The sequence below is a fragment of the Misgurnus anguillicaudatus genome, chromosome 17 (assembly GCF_027580225.2).
Source record: "Misgurnus anguillicaudatus chromosome 17, ASM2758022v2, whole genome shotgun sequence".
NCBI lineage: Eukaryota > Metazoa > Chordata > Actinopteri > Cypriniformes > Cobitidae > Misgurnus > Misgurnus anguillicaudatus.
The window spans coordinates 34,046,178-34,073,835 of record NC_073353.2 but is presented as its reverse complement, the minus strand read 5'-3'; the positions used below and the strand labels follow the sequence as shown (position 1 = coordinate 34,073,835).

Sequence of the window (27,658 nt, the reverse complement as noted above, 5' to 3'; positions counted from 1 at the left end):
TTAAAATTTCATTAAGTGTTAATACTCTGTCAAATAGTTTTATAACAGCATAATAAATATTCTTCAGTTCATAATGTTTTTTTAAAGTTTCCTCCATGTGTTTAAGAAATAAAATCATTCCATCCAATTATTAAAATTGATAAAATTATATTTTATTACACTTGGAGACCGATTCACCTAAAATGAAATAAAAAACAGTACAATAATGGGTTAAGCCATGCAGCGCTGGGTCCATATCGCTGGAAAAACTAATTAAATTAATTAAATGTTTTTTTTATTCTTCGTTCTATAATTTCAGAACCCTCTGTGTAAGGAAGAACAAGTTCTGTTAGTTGTTAGTTTTAAGTATAATCTTTTGATGTGTCTGTTGCATTTTGTTAAGGTATTTAAAATTATTGGACATAGTATTAACACTTAATGACAATTAAATGACAGTTTAATGTAATGTTAACCCATAAAGCTAGATAGTTTCTTAAGTTTGATAATTATTCTGCTATGTCATGTTTATGACAGATTTATGACAAGTTATGTATTGGTTTATGTCAAGTTGTCTTACCAAAGACATCTCAAACAATGTCATCTTTGCATTAAAAATGAAATAATTAAACGAATGATACTGAAGAAAGCTGTCACTCAGCTGAAAAACAGCTGGTATTCGGCGCCCTCAAGGCGTTTTCAGCCGCGTTTAAAAGTTTTGGTGTGTCCAGCCCCTTAAACGTGCATAAAATCTCCTTCATGGTTATGACACGTCATGTCATTATTGTGAAGGTGTCATGTCATAGCCTGGTCCAACCAGACTCTCGTACATTCATTTCATTTGTACAGAGAGTTGTACTGAAGCGAAATGAAAATTAAGCGGAAGAACGTAGGAGGGCGGAGCCAGGCTAGTCATGTCAGTCTTATGCACAGTAAAGTTTTACCAATTCAGGAAAAGTCAGGGAATTTGATATTTGGCTTGGGAACCCTGAGAAATATACCTGTGCTATTTACATATATGACTGGTTTTGTGGTTCAGGGTCCTATTTAAGAGCATTTTCTGAAATCACAATGGAATATAGGTCAATATCAATATGGTATCACAGATAGATGGAAGTTCTTACAATTACTGAAGTGCACCCATACATACCTAACAACTTCCTGTATGTCCTTCTTTTCACAGAAAGCAAACGGTAAGTGGGGCAAGACCGTTTTTGAATACAGGACCCAGAAAACAGCACGGTTACCTATTATGGATATTGCACCTGTGGACATTGGAGGTCGAGATCAGGAGTTTGGCATTGACATCGGGCCTGTTTGCTTCTTATAAATCAAGGAGTAGCATTGATGCATTGAAGAAAATCCTCAGACTTTTAAAGTGACTGCTGACAAGATCAGCCTTGTACATACAGAGCATTGGACTTTTCTGGCCCCGTAGTGAGATATTTATTGTGCCTTCCAAGACAACAACAGCTCAACAAGGTTAATACAGATTTGATCCCTTACAATCCATCAACTGCTGTTTTAAATTGTGATGGCCATTGCTTTAAAGTAACAGTAATGATGCTACACACTGTACCAACATTATAGATGTTATTAAAAACATTGGATTTGCCTGTTTTTGTTAAAGTATGTCGTTTTATTTTTACAAACAAACATGGTGCTATAGAGGAAGTTTGTAGTGTTTTACCCTGGTACATCCACATTGTAATTTTGAATAGCTGACAATTAAAGATGAAATTGTTTATTCATAAGTGCAAGCTACCTCGTTTCTACAAACTGGCAAACGCTGACGACAGACTTGCTGTACATGAATACTGATAAGGAGCTGTATGAATTGTATTTCACCCATGAAAACGTACAAAGCAGGGTAAGGAAATGCAAATAAACTTAAGTCCATCTCAGACTCCAATTATTAAAAGGTGCATGTGTTTCTCTTCCTCAATACAAAAATATAAAACCAGTGCAGGTGAAATGTTTTACAGATTGCTTTATCTAAAAAATGTCCCATTTACGCTGTTAGTTTTTTATTCTAAAAGCTTTAAGGCACAATGTAGTGAAATGCAGGTGCAGGTATAAATACAATTTCTTTAGTTCAACGTCTTTGGGTTGTTATATTTCCAAAGCATGCAGGGATACCCATCATTCTTTCACTTTTTGTTTAATTATTATTTTATCTGATTAGCATTTATCATTTTAAAGCCATTGGCTTAAAGCTAATCTCATGTATTTGCTTTGCAAATTAAACATGCCTATTATCATTTTTATTGAATCAATCGAATCAAACTATATTTCCTTTCCTCTCTTTCTTGACTTTCAAAGATGCTTACAGTATGTTTCTTATCGTGCTTATTAAGCATGAATATACTTTATACGTAATAAAACCATAATACATGCACCATTGATAGATTTGCTGCTTTGGAAACATTTGTAAGATATTGCTTTGCTTCGTTATAATCTCTATATGTTGCAGACTAAAGTTGTTGACAACAAATGCTGGTTAACAAGAGTGATTTATTTATGAACTGTCAGGATTTGTGCACTAAACATTTTTTAAGTGGTTTTTGCTTTAAAATAATGAAAAATGTCAGGGATAAAATTATTTAAATCATTATTGTCTTTTCTGTTTAAGATATGTATTACATGTAAAATGATTATAGAGTAATGGTAAAATGTGACCCTGCCTGTGAAAACACAGCGTTTAAACATCTGAGACAACAAGAATAATTTTTTTATTATTGTTTTCACATTGATTTCAATCTTTGACATGACCTTACTATGCATGACCATTTTATGTAGAAAACCACTGTTTTTTTTACTGGGTTTTCACAGGCATGGTCACAAATCACTGCAGAGACTCTAGATTACGGAGTATACTGCTGTTTATAAAACGGTTTTGTAATTACAGCCGTATTCAGAAAGCATAAGTATATACACAAGTGTGCTTTTATGAATCTTATCTTTTATGTTATAAAATTCTGCTTTGTATAAATGTAATCCAGACAATGTTGCACTGACTGAAAAATCCTTCTGCAGTAAAGGGAAAAAACTTTTGTTGAACAATCAAAGAATGGACAAAAGTATCTTACCAGCGCAACGAAATGAATGAACGCTTTAAAAGGACACTCCATTTTTTTTAAAAAAAATGCTAATTTTCCAGCTCCCCTAGAGTTAAACATTTGATTTTTACCGTGTTGGAATCCATTTAGCTGATCCCCGGGTCTGGCGGTACCACCTTTAGCATAGCTTAGCACAATCCACCGAATCCGATCAGACCATTAGCATTGCGCTAAAAAATAACCAAAGAGTTTTGATATTCTTCCTATTTAAAACTTGACTCTTCTGTAGTTACATCGTGTACTAAGACTGACAGAAAATTAAAAGTTGCGATTTTCTAGGCCGATGTGGCTAGGAACTATACTCTCATTCTAGTAATCAGTACCGCCAGACTCAGAGATCGTTATTTTTTAGCACAATGCTAATGGTCTAATCAGATTCAATGGATTATGCTAAGCTATGCTACATGTAAATGTGGTACCGCTAGACTCAGATATCGGCTGAATGGATTCCAAAACTAGCTTGCGGTAACGTGCCACAAATCTTCACGTGAGAGTACGTTTCCAGCGTATGACGAAGAGTCTTGTCTTCTCATCTATACGTCTTGTACGCTACATCCTACGTAATTTCTTACAAAATCGCATCATTTGGGCTTTATTAACCCACTGGAGGTGTGTGGATTACTTCTATGAAGGATGGATGCACTTTTTTGTGCCTTTAAATCAGAAGCACCATTCACTACCATTATGCTTGGAACAGCCAGGATATTTTCTAATATTACTCTGATTGTGTTCGTATGAAAAAAGATAATCATATACATTGAGGATAGCTTGGTGTTGAGTAAATCATGGGGCAATTTTTTTTTGGCTGAACAATTCCTTATATGTATGATGTGATCAATACACAAAAAAGTAGTCTAAATTATTGCAACTCATGCTGTACACTTTCTATACCTAAATAACACTTTCTACATTTGAAAAATAAACAGTTTATAAAAATATCTTATAATAACATGTATTTTACACATACACATAAAAACATTTAAATTGCTATGGATGGGAAAAAAATAATAATGTAAATATTTTCAACTTTTTTGAAATTACAATTAATTATTTATCTACTAACACTGCATGTGGGTAAAGATTTATTAAAGATAAAAAACCTACCAGTTGTTTGTGCAAGATGAAAGTAAAGGTTTATAAAAAGGTATATTATAAAAACATTACACGTGAAATCTGTACCGTTTTTTTAATGGCTACAACAGCAAAGGCTGAAATAATGCTTACAAAGTGAATTTACAATAATACATTGACACTGCTCCTCCAAAGTGCTTCCTTGTGCAAGAGTATACTAAAATATATAATATAAAATTAAACTGCAATACAAGGACATGTTAATGTGGAAATAGTCCAATCCTGCAATTTATGGCACTGCTGCTCGTTTAAAAAATACTGCATTTGAATGAATCCATCGCGATAAACAAAAACAACATCTTCATTTTACTTGTATTCTTTTTTTTAATACAAAAGGAGCGAGTTTCCTATCCCCTATAGTGTTACGTATAGTAATGCATTACGTGTTAAAAATATATATACAAAATAATGTATAGGGAACTATCGCTATCAAGAAAACGTTATGAGTTGTTGCGCGACATTATACAGCCGTGATCTCCCATACAGAATATTTCTTTAAAAAATGCTGTTTGTAGGTGTAGTTTGATAACACAGAGTATGCAATCTAACACACACTATTTTCTAAAATACGGTTTCAGTTCTTAGAAAAATAGTCATCTACTGCTTCTGATTTCAAGACTTTTCGTAAACCAAGTTTAAATGCATAAGAAAAAATTAAAACATTGACATCGACTGTAAACCCGAGTTTGGCACTTTCATACAAATGGTTTAACATGAATGTGATCAACATCTCTCCTCTTGGCATCAGCAGCGACCATCTAGTGGATCAAGGGAAAAGACAGCGCCCTCTACTGTTAGTCCCATTTTGAACCCCTCCTGAAAAACAAACAAAAATGAGTGCTATTAGTATCTGGTTACTTTTATTACACAATTTTTATGTTTCACTGTTGTCACAGATATAAAACACCCATTGTTAATAAAAAAAACATAAGGTAAGGTAAAAACGGTTTGTTTTATACAAATTTTGATTGCCGTTTAGGGCAAAGAAAAACAAGCACACATGAGGGGATGATTTGGAAGGGTCTTTACCAAAGTTGGTTAAAAACTTAACTAAGTGGAGGCTGCATGTGCTGTTAATAATTTAACATTGGAGACACTTCAAACGTTTAGGGGATGCCAAAATAGACCCAAGAGATTCTGTATTAAATAAACTAATACAAATAAAATACAAACCATCTCTGCCGCTGCAAGCAGTAAAAGAGCAAAAAGAAAAGGAAGGTTGTTAGTTGAAGAGCACAAACTGGCAAATCATATAAATGTTTCATGTAACTGGGAAACGCAGCAGATCCCTTGGAAGCTTTCAATGCCTAGTAATACAACCAAATAACAAAATAAAACATCCTCTCATGCGGTTTAGTTATGCATCCACCACAAGTGAAGGTTTTAATCACAAATATGAAAGTTTAAAATAAAGTTGTGCACAACAAAGCACAGATTAAAATAACACCTAGATTAGTTGAACATTTACTGGTGCAAACCACCCATAATTGAATAAAGCGATCACATTGGTTCCTAAACTGACTGCAGCGGTGCCTACCGTCAGCTCCATTAGCTGCTTATATACACCAGTCCATTTGCTAATAATTCACAGACATGCAGTCACCTGCATCTCATCCAGCTTGGACTGAATGTCTGGGGGGAAATCAGCTGCCCCGCAGGTGAAGGGGTCGAACGGTTCTGCACCGAACAGATCTTTCCCTAAAGAAGAAAAGTCCACTTTGAGTAACATTGGCGACATGACATCCTGAGAAACTGATATTGTATTAAACAATATCAACAAGGCTCTTTATTGTGAAAAAAAGTTATTTAGACTATATAAAGGTTAGAAAGAAAGGGTTCTTCTAAGAAACTTTGACTAAAAGGTTCTACAAGGATCAAAAAGGTTCTCCCATTAAAGGTCACATTCTTCCTGATCCCATTTTTCAAACTTTAGTTAGTGTGTAATGTTGCTATAATAGCATAAATAATACCTGTAAAATGATAAAGCTCAAAGTTCACTGCCAGGTGATATACAGTATTTTCTTTAAAGGGCCCATGGCACAATACTTTTTAAGATGTCAAATAAATCTTTGGTGTCCCCAGAGCACATATGTGAAGTTTTAGCTCAAAATACCATATAAATAATTAATTATAAAACGGCTCGTTCTGGTTCTTCATTCTGATTGGTTGAAACGCGTTCTAAGCCGTGATAAAATACCCCGGTAAACCCACGGTTCAGACCGCATCACAAGTATCACTGCGCCACTGTTGCTGCGTATTGATTTATGAAAATAAACACCACAGTCTTTAATCATTTTTTAATTTTTCTACCTTTGCACAATTATGGCGATATCCAGATAAATGTCAATAAATAAAACATTTCATCAATAAAGAGAAAACGTTCTCTGAAGTTTTTTTTGTCTTATTGATATTTCCGCTATTATCCACTAGAGGGCAATCTTACCCAACTTAAACACTGAGGCATTCACTCGACACAACAGCGTTGTGGTGGATTTAGCGTGTGTTTTGATCAGGCTCTGAATCTGATCTCTAAAGGGCGATTTATAGTCGTGCGTATGTTCTACGCCGTAGCTACGGCGTAGGCTATCCGTAGCCTGTGCGTAGCTCTGCGTAGCCTGACGCGCACCTCACAAAAAATTTAACAGCGCGTCAGATCTACGCGGACCGCAAGCGCTGTGATTGGTCCACCAGAACCCCTCCCGTCAGGTAAAAAAACTGCGTCATAGGTATTTCCGTTTGTGACGGTGAAAACAAAGATGAGGCAAGTTGAGGAGTGATTTAACTCAAACTGCATCAAAAGTCGCTGTTTTTTCTATCATTGCTGGTCTTCTCAAATTATACACAACAAGTTGCTGTTTCTTCTTCGTTTGTGGGTTAACTTGCTAAGCTTCTTCTTCTTTCACGTTTGTGCTGCTACTGTGGTTACACGCGTGGATACTGCCTACCAGCGGTCGCGCGTGTGTTTGCACGTCGACGCGGACGACGACGCAAAAGTATAAATGAAAACCGACGCGGAACCTACGCCATCGCTGCTACGCCGTAGGACCTACGCACGACTATAACGAGCCCTTAAGTTCCTCACAAAAATGGAATTATCTCGCATTTAGTTGAAAATTTGAGAGGTGATAACTGATAAGACAACAAATGAAGGTAGGATGAAACGTTTTTTGATGTTGTTGGAAAGCGGATGGACTCTTTCATTTGATATCTTATGTTTATTTAAAGAAGATCATTTTTCTGTAAGGCATTCAACTAAAACTGGGTGGCAACTTAAAAAAAAAACGCTGACGGGGAAAAAGTTAAGCATGCTTACAAACATATTTGGTCATCACTTCAACAGTTGCACGATATAAATGTTAATGTATAAATTAGATGAATGTTGATTTATAAAATAAACAACCACAGTCTTTAATCATATTTTCATTGTGCCTTTGCTGCGTCTGTGTTGTTTGTGAACTGCGCTCTGTTGCAGCCACACTTGATTCTGAGGAACTACTTTGTTTGGCGGAAGAGTTATATTTATACTAATATAATTACAACTTATTTGTGTTTTATTTTATAAAATCCCGCTAACGTTATGCATATGAAGTAACCGTTTTATAAACGCAATAAACCCCTCGAAGCGTTGGGTTACCAGTGCATTTTATAACAGCTAAGGGGGTTTAGGCACTCCGCTTCGCGTCGTGCCTAACAACGCCCCTTAGCTGTTATAAAATGCACTGGTAACCCACTGCTTCTTGGGGTTTATTGCTTTATTATAGCATGTTAAAATTGCCACTTTGTAGGTGTGTGCAAAAATGTGTCCTTTAAAATGCAAATGAGCTGATGAAATTCAAACACTGATCACAATGATGGTGGTTTGCTGCAATTAAAACTCAATTGTGCTTTTCTCTGCACTAAATGGAAGTGCTGTGGTTGGATAGTGCAGATTAAGAGGTGGTATTATTTTAATAAGAGCTCCTTATGACATCATAAGGAGAGCCAAATTTCAACGACCAATTTTTTATGTGCTTGTAGAGAATGGTTTACTGGGTTGATCTTTTTTAAAATTTCTAGGTTGATAGAAGCACTGGGGACCCAATCATAGAACTTAAACATGGAAAAAGTCAGATTTTCATGCCATGGCCCCTTTAACAAAACTAGAACAGTTTTTTGACTAAACTCCGCCCACAGGAATACGTCAGTCGGCAGCTAAGCTTACGGCAAGGTAAGCTGCTGTTGAATAATAACACACTAAACAAACTACACAATCAGAACTCGTTACATATTTCTGAAGGAGGACTTCATAGAACAAGGAAGACATCAGCCTGTTTTGAGGACAGTAAAAACAGCACTATACAGATAACTAAATTGTGTGAAAAATAATGTGTTTTTCACACGTGAAACATGAACACGTTATATTGCGCACTGTAAACACAATCAAAGCTTCAAAATCATAGAAAGAACGGGACCTTTTATAACCCTTAAGGGGCCAGTCACACCAAAAGCGCTTTAAACGCTTGCCGCGACGCACTGCCTTTTTAAAAAAAAGTGGAGTGTGACGCGGCTTTTCATATTGCTAAGCAACCACCGAGTCAGCTGTCTTGTCAATCAAATATTGAAGCGTAAACGCTCTTTTGTTGTTAACTGTCATATTAGCAGAAACTTTAAAAAGATGACGCTTGCTCTGACCTTGTTTGAGGGTGAGAGGTGCACAAACATGCAGGAGAGAGTGAGCAAGTGGAGTCCGGTTCTTCAAAGCAACTGTAAACTTCACTCACCACAACGTAAGGCCCGCCTCTCCCCTCATTCGATTGGACAATGGAAATACGCGAATGACGTCGGGTGCTTCTCCGCTCTCAGCGCTCCTTCAAAAACGCGTGCGCAGCAGGCGGCAAAAAACCGCAAGACGCTCGGCGCGCATAAACAGCGCGCAAACGCGCCCTGCCCATAGAATATCATTCAAAAAAGGCGCCTGCAACTGCCATAAACGCTTTTGGTGTGACTGGCCCCTGAGAGTGTTTTTTAAAACATTTTATCACTGACATCTTAAGACGTCCAGATTTTCAAAGTCCAACCTCTTTTCAATAAGGCTGGCCAAACACGTGAAGATTTTAAGCCTGATTTTGGGCTTGATTTGGACCCCCAGCGACGAGGAGGAGGTGTGGCCCGGTTAGAGGCTTTTCGCAACTGATTTTATGTCTAAAAAAATCTGGTGTGTGGTGTCATTGCGATTATTTTGATACTATGATCGCGTTGGAGACTCCCTACTCACAAATATGTTGATCGGAGGTGGGGCCTTTGACAGGACAGATGCTATAGCCAATGAGAGCGAGCAAGCTTCAACCGAATGTTGTGTGTATTTGAAGAGTTTCAATGCTTTTAAATTGTCATCAAAACATATTTATTATCATGTTTTTATTATGTTTTATTGTGCTGCTTAGCTGTATTTTTTTTAGTTATAAAGGCTTAAATCAATACAAACCAACTGCAGATTGATTGATATTAATTGGAATGCACAATCAAAAAACACAAATTTTTGAAAGATTTTAAAAACGGAGTCAGTAATTTATCAATGAAACAAGACAGCCACAAACTGTGAGAACAGCATGAGTGCTTTTATAATGTTTTATGCAGAAACTATTACAACATTTATCTAAAATCACACATTTGATCTTGCGTTTCTGTGAAATCGTCACTACAGTCGTCAGATGTGTCGTCTTGCTGTCTGGTCGAATCATCTAGTGTGTGCACTGCTAGGATTATTTTGTTAAAAATGTCTTCAAACTGTCTGTGGTCTCCCATTTAAATTTGGTTAAGATTAGGGCTGTTGAATATAATAATTTTTACAAAGCATCGCGATACGAGTTTGGTTCCAAAACACAATAAATCCATTTTGACTAATTTTGGTTTTTTTACACAAAGAAGGTGACAAGGTGAAAACCACTATTTTCTGTTACAAACTTTCACATAGCATCTTAAGGTTATAATAACATTAAAAATTCAAAAGCACAATTTGATTTTCAAAGATTTATTATAAAAATGTATAATTTTTTCCGCAAAATGCAATACGTTTTTTTTCCAAAATGCTATAAATCTATTGAATCAATATATAAATGTGCATTCATCTTTGCCATGATATATTCATTTAGTTGACTCGTGGTATACACTGATAAAAAAAATAAACATTAATGGCATTAATCAAAACACTTACTTTGTCATATTGCTAGACGGTCAGACCCGTGGATTTAATATTCACTACATCACAATTTATTAGGCAAATGCGTTTCCATCTCCAATTATTCGTATTCACTATTTTTCGCATAAGTCAAAAACCACCTGAAGCGGGCAAAAAACTTTTTGAAAATTAAGGGATTTTTATTCGAAATTTGGCGTTTCCATCACTCTCATGCAATACTTCAAAATGTGCATGAAATCATGGTGATGAAAACATAACGTGTAAATGAAGCATATTTTATATTTTTAAACTTGAACCGCTGTTTAGCCACTTCTTTAGAGCCACAACAGTAGGGTGACCATACGTGCCATTCTTCCCGGACGCGTCCTGACCAGGATTTCGGGTTCTCCTCCGAAAGTCGTTTTTGTCGACCGCATACATCATAGAGGATTATTATTATTATTATTACAGAAAAGCAACCGTTACATTTTAAGGTAAGAATGAAACTACGATTGTATGTCTTATGTTTTTAACTGAATGGAGTATCAACAAATACGACTTCCGGAGGACGCACCGAAATTCTGGCCAGGACGTGTCTGGGAAAAATGTCACGTATGGTCACCCTACACAACTGTAAAATTGTAAGAGAGTCAAACGTACCTGTGCATGGCACGTATGGTCACCCTACACAACAGTAAAAGTGTAAGGGAGTCAAACGTACCTGTGCAGTAATATTAAAAATTGAGGATGCAACACATCGTAATATTAGATTGAATCGATGACATAATAGTTGTAACTGAATCGAATCGACCTCTAGTTAAGATTTGAAAATCTTCCAGTGTGTCCCAGGCCTAGGCAGTCATTGCATATTAAGGTGAATACAAAAACAAAAGAAACCGATAATATATTGGTGATTTAGAAAATGAGATTCTGATTGGTCAATCACAGCCTACTTTATAATGGCTCCTTCACTTTACTAGTTTCACACCTCTCATATGACTTCTCAGTCTCTTATTTTGTCAGGTCAAATAATTAAACTCAAATAAATAAATATGTCCATATAATTATTTTGGTAAGCAGCTGGGTAATAAGTGGTATAATGTACAGTCATTATGGCAAATTAAGCCCTTCAGAACAATACGAGATCTCTCCGCCTCGCATCACGACCCTGATCACCCTGTCGTGTTTGTATTCCCGATAATGACCGGCTGACTGTGCTTTACCCCTTATTTAACTGTGACAGCCAACGACTGAACCCATGGGTCATCATTCATTATACAGCCCACAGATGTTAATAACCACAATATACGAAAGCAAAAGTTATATAATGTGCATTCCTACACAATCCAATCTTATAGCCTCAGGCGTCAACATTTTACAACCTTAGGTGCAGGAAAAACAGAAGAAACTTACTCATCTCTGTAGGTCTGGCTGGAGGTGGAGGAGGCGAGCCATTACTCGCTGGTAATGGAACCAGAGGGGTCATTGGAGAAAATGGAACCATGTCGAATACGTCGGTGGGCGTCTTTGAGGGCATGCTGTTTCCCTGCAAATATGGATAATTTGAAGCATTCATTCATCAGTATTCTGGGGAGTAGCCAATTTAAACAAATCCATTTTCATCTGTTATATCAGTTTAGTAGTGCTATTGTGCATAATAAAGAAAATTTTACATATTTTTGTGTTTTTATCATTATATATATATTTATAAGTCATCAGACCAACTAAAAGTTAAGGTAGCTGCAGGCATTTGCATTTCCTGAAGAAAATCGCAGTGCTTGCAAGGCATCAAAAGAAAAAAAGTGTTAAAGTGCACCTATTTCATTGCTTAAAAACAATGTTATTTTGTGCATTTGGTATAATACAATGTGTTCGCTTGGTTTATGGTTAAAAAACACATTATTTCCCACATACCGGACCAGTCATACTAAAGCTGTCGAATGTATATTGAAGCTGTCGAATGTATGTAACAAGGCGATCAGCAAACTTGCACTGCAAAAAATGAATGTCTTTCTTACTGTTTTTGTCTTGTTTTCTAGTATAAATATCTGCAAATTCTTAAATTGAGACACACTCACCTGGTAAGCAAAGTGGCCCAAGATATCAAGTATTGCTTACTGAAATGAATTATGAAAATCAACAGGTTCATATTTAAAACAAGTAAAAATATCTGCAAGTGGGCTAAGAAAAAAAAGCTTAATTCCAGTTTCAACTTAATTCAATAATAAACTTAATTTAGGTTTATTTTTCTTACCCCACTGGCAGATATTTTGACTTGTTTTAAACCTTAACCTCTTAAATTTTAGAATTTACTTCAGTAAACAAGACTTAAAATCTTAAGCATCTTTGCTTATCAAGAAAATGTATCTCGATTTAAGAACTCTTAGTATTTTCTTCTTGTTTTCCAGTAAAAATATCTACACTGCAAAAAATTATTTTCAAGAAATTTTAATAATTTTGTCTTGTTTTCAGTAAAAATATCAAAAAATTCTTAAATTAGGATGCTTTTTCTTGATGAGCAAAACAACCTAAGAAAATACATCTAGTTTTTACACCAAAAATATCAAATTTTGTGCCTAAAACAAGCAAAAAAAAAAATCTGCCAATGGGGTAAGCATAAAAATCTTGACAATTTTCTTAAACACAAAATTCAAGAAAAATTCAAGAAAAATTTGCTTACCCAATTGGCAGATTTTTCCGCTTGTTTTATGCACAAAATCACTTAAATTTTATATTTTTGGTCTAAAAACTAGACTTATTTTCTTGGGTCGTTTTGCTCATCAAGAAAAATCATCTTAATTTAAGAATTTTTTGATATTTTTACTGAAAACAAGACAAAAATACAAATAATTTTTTTTCTTGAAAATAATTTTTTGCAGTGTAGGACATTATTTTTTTTTCAGTGTGTAAAAAAGACTTTCATTCTTTGTACTGAAAACAAGACAAACATACTAATATGTTAACTTTATTAAATCAAGATGTATTTCCTTGATGAGCAAAATAACTAAAAATAATATAAGTCCTGTTTGTAGACAAAAAAATATACAATTTAAATAAATTTAAATACGAACAAGCAAAAAATCTGCCAGAGGGTTGGACAATTTTTCTTGAAATCAGTGTTTATGAAAAAAGTTCAAGAATTTTTTCTTAACCTGTAGGCAGATTTATTTGCTTGTTTTAAGCATAAAATAATAATAAACTTTTGTAGCTCCAGATATTCTGATTTCCTCAAACGCATTGATTTTGTACAAAAAAGCGCTGTGTCACTGATCGGCCAGCTAATCTGTACATTGTGATTGGTCTAAATACCTCTGACGTCAGCCGGAAATGTGAATCTCCTTACCATGTTTTTTTTAAAGATTCGCTCACAATGCAATGCTTACAGGCTGTGAGTCAAAGCGGGAGGAATCAGCCTTTAAGCAGAAAAAACTGAATCGCCGACTATGTTTCCCTCTAGTGGGCGCAGTTCTACTAATAGTAGTACTATGAAAAGTTGCCTGTTTCCACTTTTGTGTCTTTAAACGCTCGTTTTTTGGGCTCGACAGCTTATAAAAACTTATTTCTGGGTTTTTTGGCTTGTTAGCTGTACACCTTGTCACACAGCAGCTTTTAGGCATTATTCTGTTTTTTGTTATCAGACAGAAATGACAAGAAGGCAGCCTCTCGCAATACAAAGTCAATGAAAAAACGAATGGATTGTTTTATCCCCCCGGTGGGCGTGGTCTTCAGGTTATGACGCGTTGCGCTCTGTCTCTATGCGTTTTGAAGTGGAGGGGTGAGCTATGGACTGAGCTGTTGGTTGCAATTCTCACCACGAGATGACGCTAAAAATGGCTAAAAATGGTAAAAAGCGTAGCAAACCTAAGGCTGAAAAGTTTGTATAGAGTCTAACATCAATTGTTCAACAGTTCAGTTTGAATCGCAGAGGTTAAGGTTAAAGGTTCAGAACAAACCCAAGCAGAAAATCAATATAGTGCTGCCTTGCAAGCCCTGTAATAACTCTATGACCTCTTAAAATGTGAGTGCAATACCACTAAACCACTAAATCACAACCAATCAAGTCCTCAAACAGAAGATAAGTAAAAAGAGAAGTGCTTAACAGAAGAGCGAGGAACACTGACTCCAGTGGGAGGCTCTACGTGAGCCGCTTTAGCAGGTGGAGGTGTAAGAAGACCAGCAGAAAGGTTAGAGTCGGGCGAGCTCATTGGCGTTAGTGTGACAGAAGAGATTTCGAGACAAGAGTAAGACGTCACGTTGTGACACCAGAACAGAGATGAAGGTCTCTGAAGCATATAGGCCTCATTAGAAGAGTTAATATGAAGAAGCTGTGGAAAGATCAGGACAATAAGGATTGCAGTGTTTTAGCTTTCTTCCTTTAAACTGGTAAAGCTCACAGGTTGAGACGGTACATGCTATTAGGTGTAGCTAAGATATCAGTTTTCATGCAGCTATGAATAGCATTAGGTGTGGTGGTCTGATAGAAAAGTCATGCGTGCTTACAGGGGGAACTGGAGCGATCATCAGTTGCTCCTCTAAGACTTGTAACTGCTTCTTCAACTCAGAATTTTCAGCTTCAAGATCTTGAATCTGTAGAGATTGATGAGAATTTATTACACTCAAACTGTCAGCATGCACATTTTAGGAGGGGTAAACACATTAAAATGCACAAATAATTCTTTAGAAGAGAAATAATACAAGAGTTACTTACAAAATTGCTATTTAAAAAAGCTGTACACTGCAAAAAATTGTTTTCAAGAAAAAATTTTCTTAGTATTTTTGTCTTGTTTTCAGTAAAAATATCAAATTTAAGTGATTTTGCGTATAAAACAAGCAAAAAAATCTGCCAATGGGGTTAACCAAAAAATCTTGAACATTTTTCTTAATCTTAAAACAAGAAAAATTTGCTTACCCCATTGGCAGATTTTTTTGCTTGTTTTTTGCGCAGGGTCACTTAAATTTGATATTTTTGGTCTAAAACTAGACTTATTTTCTTGGGTCGTTTTGCATCTTAATTTAAGAATTTTTAGATATTTTTACTGAAAACCAGACAAAAATACTAAGAAAATGTTTTCTTGAAAATCATTTTTTTGCAGTGTACACTGCAAAAAATTGTATTTTTGTCTTGTTTTCAGTAAAAATATCTTAAAACTCTTAAATTACACAGCTTTCTCTTGATAAGCAAAATTACCCAAGAAAATGTGTCTAGTTTTTAGACCAAAAATATCAAATTTAAAGGTGTCATAGAATGATTGAACGGAGTATTTATCCTTGTTCTGTGATGTGACATGTAGACAAAAACATTTTTTGTTTGGGTCTGTAATGCCTTAGAAGCTTCCTAAAAACCTCTCTCAGATAGCTCTATTAGGGTGGGGGATTTTAAACAAGTGGTTTTGCACCTATTTGGCTCCCCCTACTGGCTTAACTTGCAATCTCATTACTGATTGGCTGACTTTGCTGCCACTAAAAAATGTAGCCAATTATTTTAAAGTGGAGGGGCAGGGAGATGCCTGTGATGTCATAAGCATCAGTTTTTCAGATTGGGCTGTTTTCTGGCTGACATTTCTAAAAGAGGAATTTCTATGAGACTGAGATGTTCAGCATGTCTAGCACTTTTTGTATGTTTGTGAATGCGGTTAGACTACCATTATTCAACAAAGACAAGGTAAAAATGGTTTTTCATTCTCTGTCCCTTTAAGTGAATTTGTGCATAAACAAGCAAAAAAATCTGCCAATGGGGTAAGCAAATTTGTCTTGATATGTTCTTGAATTTAGTGTTTAAGAAAAATTTTCAAGATATTTTGCTTACCCCACTGGCATGTTTTGGGTTTTTTGCTGATCAAGAAAAAGCATCCTAATTTAAGAATTTTATATATATTTTTACTGAATTTTTTTTCTTGAAAAATCATTTTTTGCAATGTAATTATTTATCATGCTGCTTACTCTTTTTTGAAGGCCTCCTATCTGTTTCCTTGTTTCCACATCTTTACCCCCAGATTCCAGAAACTTCTTGTATGCCAAATCAAAGGCTTGGCCAATGGTCAAAGTGATCTCCTCTGCCTGAAATCCACAGATAAACATGAACAAGAGTTACATTACAAATGCGATTGGTTGTGTTTGGTTATCACAAAATCATGTTAAGAGAGGCAAATTAGACAAAATGCCTGTTGTCTTACACATTTTTCACTGTCAAACACATAGCAGAGATGTTTGTTGGACTCTGAATCTTTGCAAATGAATGTGAATATCCTTTTATCCGTTTTATCATCCGCACAGAAAGATATTCGGTGCAGCTGACAGTTGTACTGTACTTCCTGCAAAGAGGAAAACAAAATATTGTTCCCGTAAACACTGCATATTATTCGGTTGTCACTTTATATTTTAATGCTTAATCCTGTTTTGTACACACAAAGTTCAGTAATTTACGGGACTGCCAACCGCATTCTCTCTTATACACTGCAAACTTTCGTGAGTGACAATTCCCTAAATGTTTCGTGAATTCCCTAAATGTTCATTTCATGTCTGTACGGACAAGACTTACTCCCGAAAATGTGATGATTGACACATAGGTAACCATAGCAACGTTCTGCCGTCTGGCGTGCTTATCACTCACAGCCTTGACCAAAATAATATAACAGCGTTATGTTTTGCAATAAACCTCCGTGTTGGCGTTGTGCATTGTACGTATTTTTAAGGCTGCTCCACAGCGCGCTGTCTTGCAGTGTTGCCAGGTCCTCGTCTTTTTTGTTCATACATACCGTTAAGGCTTTTGGCTCATGAAGAGATCAAGTGTTTGGTGTTATTTAAGTGTGAAGGTGCCAGTCCCAATATTTTGATATTTGAGGTAAAGCGTTTGGATTTATTTTGGTTTATTATTGGATTTTTCTTGTTCGCTGTTTTTCATGCAAGATCTGGCAACATTAGTCAGCAACCGCTCGTGCCTCTGTCATTTTCTGCACCGTGCATACAGAAGACTTTTTCCCCTTCTAGGAATTTATTTTTTCAGAAGAAAGACCCGTCATGTCCATGATACACGTTTAAACACTTTATTTTTTTAATAAAAACATTTGTTTATGTCAAATCTTCTAATCTAGTGTATGTATAGATTCGAAGCTGTGCTTATTTGGTCTTAAAGAGACAGTAACCTCAATTAACCTACTTAAGTCTGTCATTTATGTTAATCAAACAACCCAAGACAAGAGAAAATCACTTAAAGGTGCAGTGTGTAAATTTTAGTGGCATCTAGTGGTGAGGTTGCGAATTGCAACCAATAGCTCAGTTAACTGCTCACCCATCGCTTTTAAAACGGAAAGAGAAGCTACGGTAGCCACCACCAGACAAACATGTCATCTTCGTAAAAAAGTTTGTCCGTTAAGGGCTTCTGTAGAAACATGGTGGCACAAAATGGCGGCTTCCTTGTAAGGGGACCCTCGTTATGTAGATAAAAACGTCTCATTCTACGGTAATAAAAACCTAAGGGTTCTTTATGAAAGGTCTTTATACACCCCTGATTATATAGTTTTGTATATTATTTTGCTTTTCTTTCAAGAGATCCTTCTAAAAATTACACACTGCACCTTTAATGTGCAACTTTGTTCTTTTTTATTTTTTGTTCATGATCTATGATTCATAGTTTACATTTTAGTCAAGTGTCCCTAAACTTTTAAACAGTACTTTCCTTTAATCTAAGTAACGGGGAGCCCGAATTGAATAGCAGCTATAGCTATACAGTAGTTCACAACACTGGTCGGAAAAGCCCCCTAGGAATTTTTCCTTAGGGCCCCCATAGACTCTAGAATCGCCTCTGGTCACTCCCGAAAGTTTGCAGTGTGTACGAGGCCATAGAGACAGGAGTGACAAAATACACACTTCATTAATTCACAAAGTGGTTCGTATTAAACATGCCTCATTTAAGTTTAGTAGGAAATGTACATACTTTTGATTTAAGATCTAATATTTTCACTCCATATATGGAGATTTGTAATTCCACTTTGGGGGTCTTCTGTCCCTCTGACTTCTTAATGTGTCTCTGAAACTTTAAAAATAAAAACACAAAGAGATGAAAAAATTTAAACCCACAGTAAACCTTGTTCAATTTTTTAATGAGTTGGATATACACATGTCAATGCTACAAATAAACACTTTACTAAGAGGCCAAGTTTTAGGGGTATTTGTATCTTTATAAATGCATAATTACATGTTTAATAACATGCAGCATATCATCTATACATCTATAACTAATAAAACAGTCATTGTGAAGTCTGAACCAATGACTAGATATTACACAATATGGTAAATGTAAAATAACAAACCAAAACACAGGAATTAACATTCAGAAGTATCATTAGAAATATCTGGGAAACATTTGAACACAATGTAACACATTTCAAATATATTAATAAATGTGCAGTAACCATCACTTACATCATTTATTATTTTACCAAAGTCATTTAGATCCTATCACAATGGATATAAAGCTAAGATGTTATAAGAAAAAAAAACTTCATTCATCATTATACAGGTTTATGATAACATTATCCACCATTTAAATCTGAAACAAATGGACGGTGCCAAAGGGACAAAAATTGCCTTAAGCCAAACAGAACTTTCTGTTTTCAGATGAAAACAATGGCACCCACTGTGTAGAGCCAACAAGAAAAGTTGAACTTACCTTCAGCTTTCTGACAGCATCTCTTACAACTTCTGTACCTTTGGGTTGATCAACCTCTGTATTCCCCAGAAACTGAGAGAGAATCATAAAGAGATTTATTGATTTTATTTATTTAATCAAGGACAGTGCACATTAATAATACATAGATATGTAAAATGCACATGATTTAGCCAATATCGGCTAATTTTCATCTGTAGTCCCTTTTGGCAGGTTGATGTTATAGACAAAAAAAATATGAACGATGAATATTAGATAAATTTCATTTTACCACTGAAACTGTTTAAATAAGGCTATGGATTACTGGTGATAATGTTGTAAATAATGCTCACTTTCTTGAACAAAGTAATAATTTGGCTTTATAAGATAGATTCAACCCCTTGGGAATCAGCTGACATTAGCTTATTAAAACTAGGTTACATTACTTCACATTACTTATACGTTACGTTATTACTGCTGTACTTTGCTACTTTGTTGTCCTATGATTTTTCTGTTTTCTCTCGTTTGTATTATTTTAAAGCTGCTTTGGAACAATTAAACGCGCTATATACACTCACCTAAAGGATTATTAGGAACACCATACTAATACTGTGTTTGACCCCCTTTCGCCTTCAGAACTGCCTTAATTCTACATGGCATTGATTCAACAAGGTGCTGAAAGCATTTTTTAGAAATGTTGGCCCATTTTGATAGGATAGCATTTTGCAGTGGATGGAGATTTGTGGGATGTACATCCAGGGCACGATGCTCCCGTTTCACCACATCCCAAAGATGCTCTATTGGGTTGAGATCTGGTGACTGTGGGGGCCATTTTAGTACAGTGAACTCATTGTCATGTTTAAGAAACCAATTTGAAATGATTCAAGCTTTGTGACATGGTGCATTATCCTGCTGGAAGTAATCATCAGTGGATGGGTACATGGTGGTCATATATGGACATGGTCAGAAACAATGCTCAGGTAGGCCGTGGCATTTACACGATGCCAAATGGGCACTAAGGGGCCTAAAGTGTGCCAAGAAAACATCCCCCACCCCATTACACCACCACCACCAGCCTGCACAGTGGTAACAAGCCATGATGGATCCATGTTCTCATTCTGCTTACGCCAAATTCTGACTCTACCATTTGAATGTCTCAACAGAAATAGAGACTCATCAGACCAGGCAATATTTTTTGTAGCCTCCTACTGTATTCCTATTTGTAGTGGATATGAGTGGTACCCAGTGGGGTCTTTGCTGTTGTAGCCCATACGCCTCAAGTTTGTGCGTGTTGTGGCTTCACAAATGCTTTACTGCATACCTCGGTTGTAACGAGTTTTTCGGTCAAAGTTGCTCTTCTATCAGCTTGAATCAGTCGGCCCATTCTCCTCTGACCTCTAGCATCAACAAGGCATTTTCTCCCACAGGACTGCTGCATACTGGATGTTTTCCCTTTTCACACTATTCTTTGTATAAGAAAAGGTTGTGCGTGAAAATCCCAGTAACTGAGCAGATTGTGAAATACTCAGACCGGCCCGTCTGGCACCAACAACCATGCCACGCTCAAAATTGCTTAAATCACCTTTTTTTCCCATTCTGAGATTCAGTTTGGAGTTCAGGAGATTGTCTTGACCAGGACCACACCCCTAAATGCATTGAAGCAACTGCCATGTGATTGGTTGATTAGATAATTGCATTAATGAGAAATTGAACAGGTGTTCCTAATAATCCTTTAGGTGAGTGTATATATAAAAATGTCTCCAAGGATAAATTTGTTTCCACCATAGGTGCATACATAACACAAATCACAAACATAACATAAATCATAGAGCATAAATCATCAAGGACATGATTTCAACAAAAAGTACAGTATATATATATATATTTACGGCTCTACTACAGAAACAATGTCACCTACATCTTGCATAATTTGAGGGTGAGTATACTCTCAGAAATAAAGATACATGAAGGTTCAAAAGTTGTCACTGTGGCAGTACCTTTTCAAAAAGTGCACTTTTGTACCATATTGGTACCTAAATGGTGCATATTAGGACCTTCTTAAAAGGTACCGTGCCAGTGACAACAACATTTTTTTTCTGAGATATTAGCAGCAATTTTTTATGATGAAATGAACTAATCCTTTTACAGTAGTTAACATAGATTTAAAACACAGTATTATATCATTTTGAAGTAAAGTTTAACATCAACTTTTCAACTCTGTTGATTAGATCTGTGGTTCTCAAACTGGGGGCTGTGGCCCTCTGGGGGCCCTGAGATGGTGCCAGGGGAACCCAAGTTTAATTACATTTTATAAAATACATTAATTGATCATAATTATACCTATAAAAATAAGGCTACTAGCCAAACGCACTACTTGTATAATTTAATATGTTTTGTTAAATTCAAATTTGAAGTTTTGGAATATTTTATGTCATAAATTTTCTTTGGGGGCCATGAAGGGAAGCACCGTACACAAGTGGGGCTGAAAACAACGAAAAAGTTTGAGAACCACTGGATTAGATGATACAGAGGCCATAAATGGGGAAGTTGTGTGTGATTTAAACTGATCAATAAGCATCATTTGTGCAGACACTTTGAGATTTGTGGGTACAATTATAATTTCAAACTCATTAAAAGTTTTAATGATAACTAAAACAATTTAATGTGGAGCACAGTTGAGCTCATTCCTAATACAAAACAATAGATGGAACGACACTTCATTAAATTTCCAACAGATGGAGCTCTTAACCTTTTCCCAGTCCACGAGGTCAAGTGACGCTCCCATGCCTGTTTCCATATAGATTGCTAAAATTTCAAAACACAACGTAATGACACAGCTTGTCATAATTTCTCCATTCTAGTGGCCAATTTATTAAAACAGTAAAACATAATGAGTGACCCTGTGTGTGAAAACCCAGCTAAAATAATTTTTTGGTATTCTCAACATAAAATCATTTTATATAATGTAAAGAACATCCTGCGAAAATATAAAATTTTTAACCTGAGACTTTTCAAGAAATCAATAATTAAAATCAAACTTTGAGACTTTAGCGACTGGATTGCACGGAAAGAATAACATTTATCAGTAACATTGATTCACAGATTAAATTAGTTTTTCTGTATATACTTCCTTTATATCCTATATTGTTAAATGACATATGTGACCCTGGACCACAAAACCAGTCACAATGGTCAATTATTTGAAATTTAGATGTATACATCATCTGAAAGATGAATACATAAGCTTTCCATTGACTTATTGTTTGTTAGGATATGACAATATTAGATGAGATACAATTATTTGAAAATCTGGAATCTGGGGGTGCAAAAAATCTAAATATTGAGAAAATCAGTATAGTAAATAAAGTCCTTAGCAACACAAATTACTAATGATCCATACATTTTTGACACATTTATGGTAGGAAACGTACAAAATATCTTTACTTAAAGGTGCAGTGTGTAAATTTTAGCTGCATCTAGTGGTGAGGTTGCGAAATGCAACCAAGGCCTCAGTCCACTGCTCACCTCTTGCTTTAGAAACATAGAGAGAAGCTACGGTAGCCACCACCGGACAAACATGTAATTGCCAGAGACAACTTAGTAAAAAAGTTTGTACGTTAAGAGCTTCTGTAAAAACATGGCATCACAAAATGGCGACTTCCTTGTAAGAGGACCCTCGATGTATGTAGATAAAAACTTCTCATTCTAAGGTAATAAACAAATAACGGTTCATTATAAAAGGTCTTTATAAACCCCTGACAAAATAGTTTGTATACTATTTTGCATTTCTGTCAAGAGATCCTTCTAAAAATTACACACTGAAACTTTAATAGACTAATGATTTTTGGCATGAAAAAGTCAATATGTATTGTTGGCTACAGTTTGGTTCCAAAATGCAATAAACGCCATTTTAATAAAATGAGTTAAGACCAAATTCAGTATTGTATCAGGTCAGTATTAACTCTTTCCCTGCCAGCGTTTTTTTTAAAGTTGCCAGCCAGCGCCAAGATTTTTCATGATTTTCATAAAAGTTTAATGCCTTTCAGAAAATGTTCTTCTTTAAATATATAAACATACAATATATCAAATGAAAGAACAGACCCTCTGCTTTCAAACAAATAAAAGAAAAAGTTTCATCCGACCTTCATTAGTTCTCTTTTTATCACCTCCAAATATGTGTAGGTTTCTTCAAAAACACCAAATTTTGAGCAAAAAGCTGAGATAATTCTATTTTTGTGAAGGACTTTTGAATGAGATCAGATGCAGAGCGATCTTTTAAACATACACAGAGTTTTTCCGGAAGTGCGGCACCTGGTGGATAATAGCGGTATTGCGGAAAGCCGTAAATTCTCGTCATTGGCAGGGAAGCGTTTTCTCTTAATTGACGAGATAACTCGTCAATGGCGAGGAAAGAGTTAAATAATAAATTCTTAATTTTATGCAAAATCTGATATCTGCCATTTTATTCTGTCATCTTTTCTCCATTTTTTCCCAAACACAATAAATGCCAGTCCTCCTTCTCTGCAGAATGCAATAAATCCACTTAACCAATCACAGCGCACCATTCCAGACATTGTAAACAACAATAGCGGCGCTTTGAATACACACAGAATCCTAGTTTTCCTCATCTACTTTGTACTTCATGATCAACAAACAAACAAAAACAAAATAATACTTTTAAATAGCATTGATAAACCTGTGGTGGTTTTCTGTGGCAGGGAAGAAACGTAAGCCATCAAAATCGAATAATTTACGTGAGAGGCACTCAGGCGAAGGAGCCTTAAGCTTCTGTCATGCTAACACATTGACCCCAGGGGATCTTATGAAAAGCTTTCCATTATGTTACTCGAAGTCAATGAAAATCGAGCAGGATCAAAACATTTTACAGCTGATCGCTGTCAAAAAAGTTCAGCGACGACGTCCCAAGTAAGACAGCAGCAATGACAGTGTTCTTAATATGACAAAGTAAGTGTTTTGATTAATGCCATTAATGTTTATGTTTTTAATCAGTGTATACCACTAGTCAACTAAATGAATATAACATGACAAAGATGAATGCACATTTAAATATTGATTCAACAGATTTATAACATTTTGAAAAAAATGTATCATGGATTTATTGCATTTTGCAGAATAAATGATCAGTTTGTATAATAAATCTTTGAAAATCAAATTATGGATTTGAATTTTTAATGTTATTATAACCTTAAGATGCTATGTGAAAGTTTGCAACAGAAAATAGTGGGTTTTATCTTGTCACTTTCTTTGTATAGAAAACAAGTTTTTACTGAAATTAGTCAAAATGGATTTAATGCGTTTTGGAACCAAACTCTTCAAATATACCCGTGCTACTTATGGTTTTTTGATCCAGGGTCACATATTTTCATTGTATTCTGTTGTGAGATTCAGTCCAGTCTAATTATAACACCTCTACCATTACTGCTGGACTGATTTCTAAACAGCTGTCTAGACAAATAGATTCATAATTAGACATAATCATTGTATATGCAGCTTACATTTTATGCTAGCTATTCCACAGGGCTAGACAACTGCATTTGAGAGTATCTATAGCACCCTGAGAGTCAGAACGAGATGCATTATAAACCTTATCAGCTCAGCTCATAAATATTCATCAGATGGAGTAACATTCATCCAGCATCTCTTGATAAAAACTGGGTGCTAGCCATAGAAAAAGTGCAGACCTCATCGTCATCATTTCAAGCAACTTTTTTTATGGCGGATGAAAGTACATAAGCTTTATATCTCAAAAAGTGGCTGAAATCACCTCCCCGCCCCCAAGTTATAATACTTGTTATGCCCCTCTGCTGCACGTTGATATGATCGATGCCGTCCGCACTCAAGGGCAAGCGAACACGGTAGGACAGCGAGGCAGAAGTGATAGATACTCGACATTACACCGAGAGCAGAGTCTTTAATTCCTGATCACTGCAGCCCCCCTGGCTGTTTGGAGGGGTTTTTCGTCATAGACATCTAACCTTTGCTCATCTATCACCTGCCATGCTGGCAGAATACTGGTTTTCAGTGCTATTCACTTTCTTTGTCTATTCTCTTCTCAGAAAACACATGAAACTCTCTGGCTCTAGACAGTTGTGTTATGGTTAGGGATTTAGTAAGACACCTCAGGAGCAGTTTGGGAGCAGACAGGTTCTTGGTACAGAGCAGAAGATGAGTCCAGTGAAACAGAGCGTTAAACAGCAATGACAGCATATCTCGTATACGCTCTTCTCACAGGAAATTTGATGAATAAAAAATAGTAAGACGGTACACGTTGCAATAGAAGATTAATTTTGTGGTGTATGGTTCAATAAAGAACCTTTAGCATTTAAAGGATTGGTAACACTTTACTTGAAGAGGTGTTAATAAAACTGATCTGACACCTTCATAATCATGACATGACACAAGGAGATTTTATGACAACTGTCATTAAGTGTCATTTGTTCAATTATGTCATTTTTAATGCAAAGATGACAACTTGACATAAACCAATACATCATAATTTAATAAATCTGTTATAAACATGGCATAGAAGATAAATTATCAAACTTAAGAAACTACCTAACTTTATGGGTTAACATTACATTAACACTTAATGACATATAAATGACAGTTTAAAGGCGGGGTGCATGATCTCTGAACGCCAATGTTGACATTTGAAATTACCTAAACAAACACGCCCCTACCCCAATAGAATCTGGACCTTCTTTTGATAGACCCGCCCCACACATACGAAACCCAGGCAACAATGTTGGTTAGTAGACACGCCCCTTACTGCTGATTGGCTACAAGTGTGTTTTGGTACTCTGCCCGTCTTTTTTACAAAAATCATGCACCCCGCCTAATACTATGTAAAATAATTTTAAATACCTTAACAAAATGCAACAGACACGTCAAAATATTATACTTATACTTTATGTATGTATGTGCACAATACATAAAAAACTGAAAACAACAGAACGTGTTCTTCCATCCACACACAGAGGGTTCTGAAATTTTTTTGACATAGAAAAAAATTAATTAATTAATTTAATGTAAATAACTGTTTTTCCAGCAATATGGACCAAACGCTGCCTGGCTTAACCCACTATTGTACTGTTTTCATTTAATTGCGGGTGAATCTGTTTTCAAATGCAATAAAATATAATTTTATGAATTTTAATTATTATTATTATTATTATTATTATTATTATTATTGGACTGATTAATATGAACTGAAGAATATTCAAGACGCTGTTATAAAACTATTAAGTATTAACACTTAATGACATTTTAATGACAAATTATATTTGTACCACTGTAGTTGAGGTCAATAAAAATATTCATGACGCTGTTATAAAACTATATGACAGAGTATTAACACTTAATATAATTTTAATGACAAATTATATTTGTACACTGCAAAAAAAATTTTTCAAGAAAAAAATTCTTATTTTTACTGAAAACAAGACAAATTACTATCTAAAAATTCTTAAATTAAGATGCTTTTTCTTGATAAGCAAAATGACCCAAGAAAATAAGTCTAGTGTTTAGACCAAAAATATCAAATTTAAGTGATTGTGTCCATAAACAGGCAAAAAAATCTGCCGATGGGGAAAGCAAAAAATCTTGAACATTTTTCTTAAACACTAAATTCAAGAAAAATTGCTTACCCCATTGGCAGATTTTTTTGCTTGTTTTATGCACAAAATCACTTAAATTTGATATTTTTGGTCTAAAAACTAGACTTATTTTCTTGGGTCGTTTTGTTTATCAAGAAAAAGCATCTTAATTTAAGAATTTTTAGATATTTTTACTGAAAACAAGACAAAAATATCAAGAATCTTTTTTCTTGAAAAACATTTTTCAAGAAAAATATTCATGACGCTGTTATAAAACTATTTGACAGAGTATTAACACTTAATGACATTTTAATGAAAAAATCAATTTGCATCACCGGTAAAAAGTGGTCAGTTGTGTTGTCTTGGTAATGTCAAGTTGTCATGACAAGTTATAATATACTGGTCAATGTCAAGTTGTCACAACAAGGACATCTCAAACAATGTCATCTTTGCATTACAAAATGACATAATTGAACGAATGACACTTAATGACAGTTGTCGTAAAAATGTGCATTAAATCTCCTTCATGTTATAGCACCTGTCATGTCATGATTATTAAGGTGTCATGTCAGTCTTACAGTATGAAGACCCCTTATAAGTAAAGTGTTACCAAAGGATTTTTTCCTTAGGGTTCTTTAGATTATAAAAGCTAAAGGCATCGCTGTGATGCATATTTTTAAAAGAAAATTACACTTTTTTCATGAGTGCCACACTGATAAGTCAATATGAGAGCCACTTTTACAGCAAAGTATCAAAAGTTACATCCAGTCATAAAGAGCATGTCTGCATATCAATCTGTCATCCCTGAACATACAATATGCAGTGCAATAAATACAAAAGCTCTTAATTTCATGCGGCGCTGCACAGACCGTGTCGTGTGACATCACTGTGCGGCGAAAGCAATTCGAAAGCATAGCAACCATCTCACTGTATGAACCAATTAAAGTAATTAAAGTTGATCCAACTTTTTACAGTGTATGACAATCGCTCTGTGCAAATGTTGCATGCAATTGAA

At 35.4% G+C, this 27,658-nt stretch overlaps 2 protein-coding genes across 9 annotated transcripts in view; one reads left to right on the top strand and one right to left on the bottom strand.

Moving 5' to 3' along the window:
- Positions 1-2,248, top strand: part of col5a2a (collagen, type V, alpha 2a) — a 43,170-nt gene extending 40,922 nt beyond the window's left edge. The window contains exon 54 of the mRNA XM_073854651.1: positions 1,160-2,248. Within this exon, the coding sequence (XP_073710752.1) occupies positions 1,160-1,306 (147 nt within the window). The 3' untranslated portion in view covers positions 1,307-2,248. The remainder of the gene's footprint in view (positions 1-1,159) is intronic.
- Positions 2,249-4,266: 2,018 nt separating this feature from the next.
- gulp1a (GULP PTB domain containing engulfment adaptor 1a) overlaps positions 4,267-27,658 on the bottom strand; it is a 97,506-nt gene continuing 74,114 nt past the window's right edge. For 3 of the 8 annotated variants that reach the window (XM_073854653.1, XM_055215009.2, XM_073854654.1), the window contains exons 4-12: positions 19,052-19,123; positions 18,317-18,415; positions 16,557-16,694; positions 16,324-16,440; positions 14,884-14,970; positions 14,484-14,708; positions 11,797-11,929; positions 5,830-5,924; positions 4,267-5,042 (exon numbers count right to left, since the gene is read on the bottom strand). In XM_073854653.1, the coding sequence (XP_073710754.1) occupies positions 4,971-5,042; positions 5,830-5,924; positions 11,797-11,929; positions 14,484-14,708; positions 14,884-14,970; positions 16,324-16,440; positions 16,557-16,694; positions 18,317-18,415; positions 19,052-19,123 (1,038 nt within the window). In that variant the 3' untranslated portion in view covers positions 4,267-4,970. Of the gene's footprint in view, positions 5,043-5,399; positions 5,411-5,763; positions 5,925-11,796; positions 11,930-14,483; positions 14,709-14,883; positions 14,971-16,323; positions 16,441-16,556; positions 16,695-18,316; positions 18,416-19,051; positions 19,124-27,658 lie in introns of all 8 variants that reach the window. The other 5 variants (XM_055215012.2, XM_073854656.1, XM_073854655.1 and 2 more) reach the window with 5 other exon arrangements.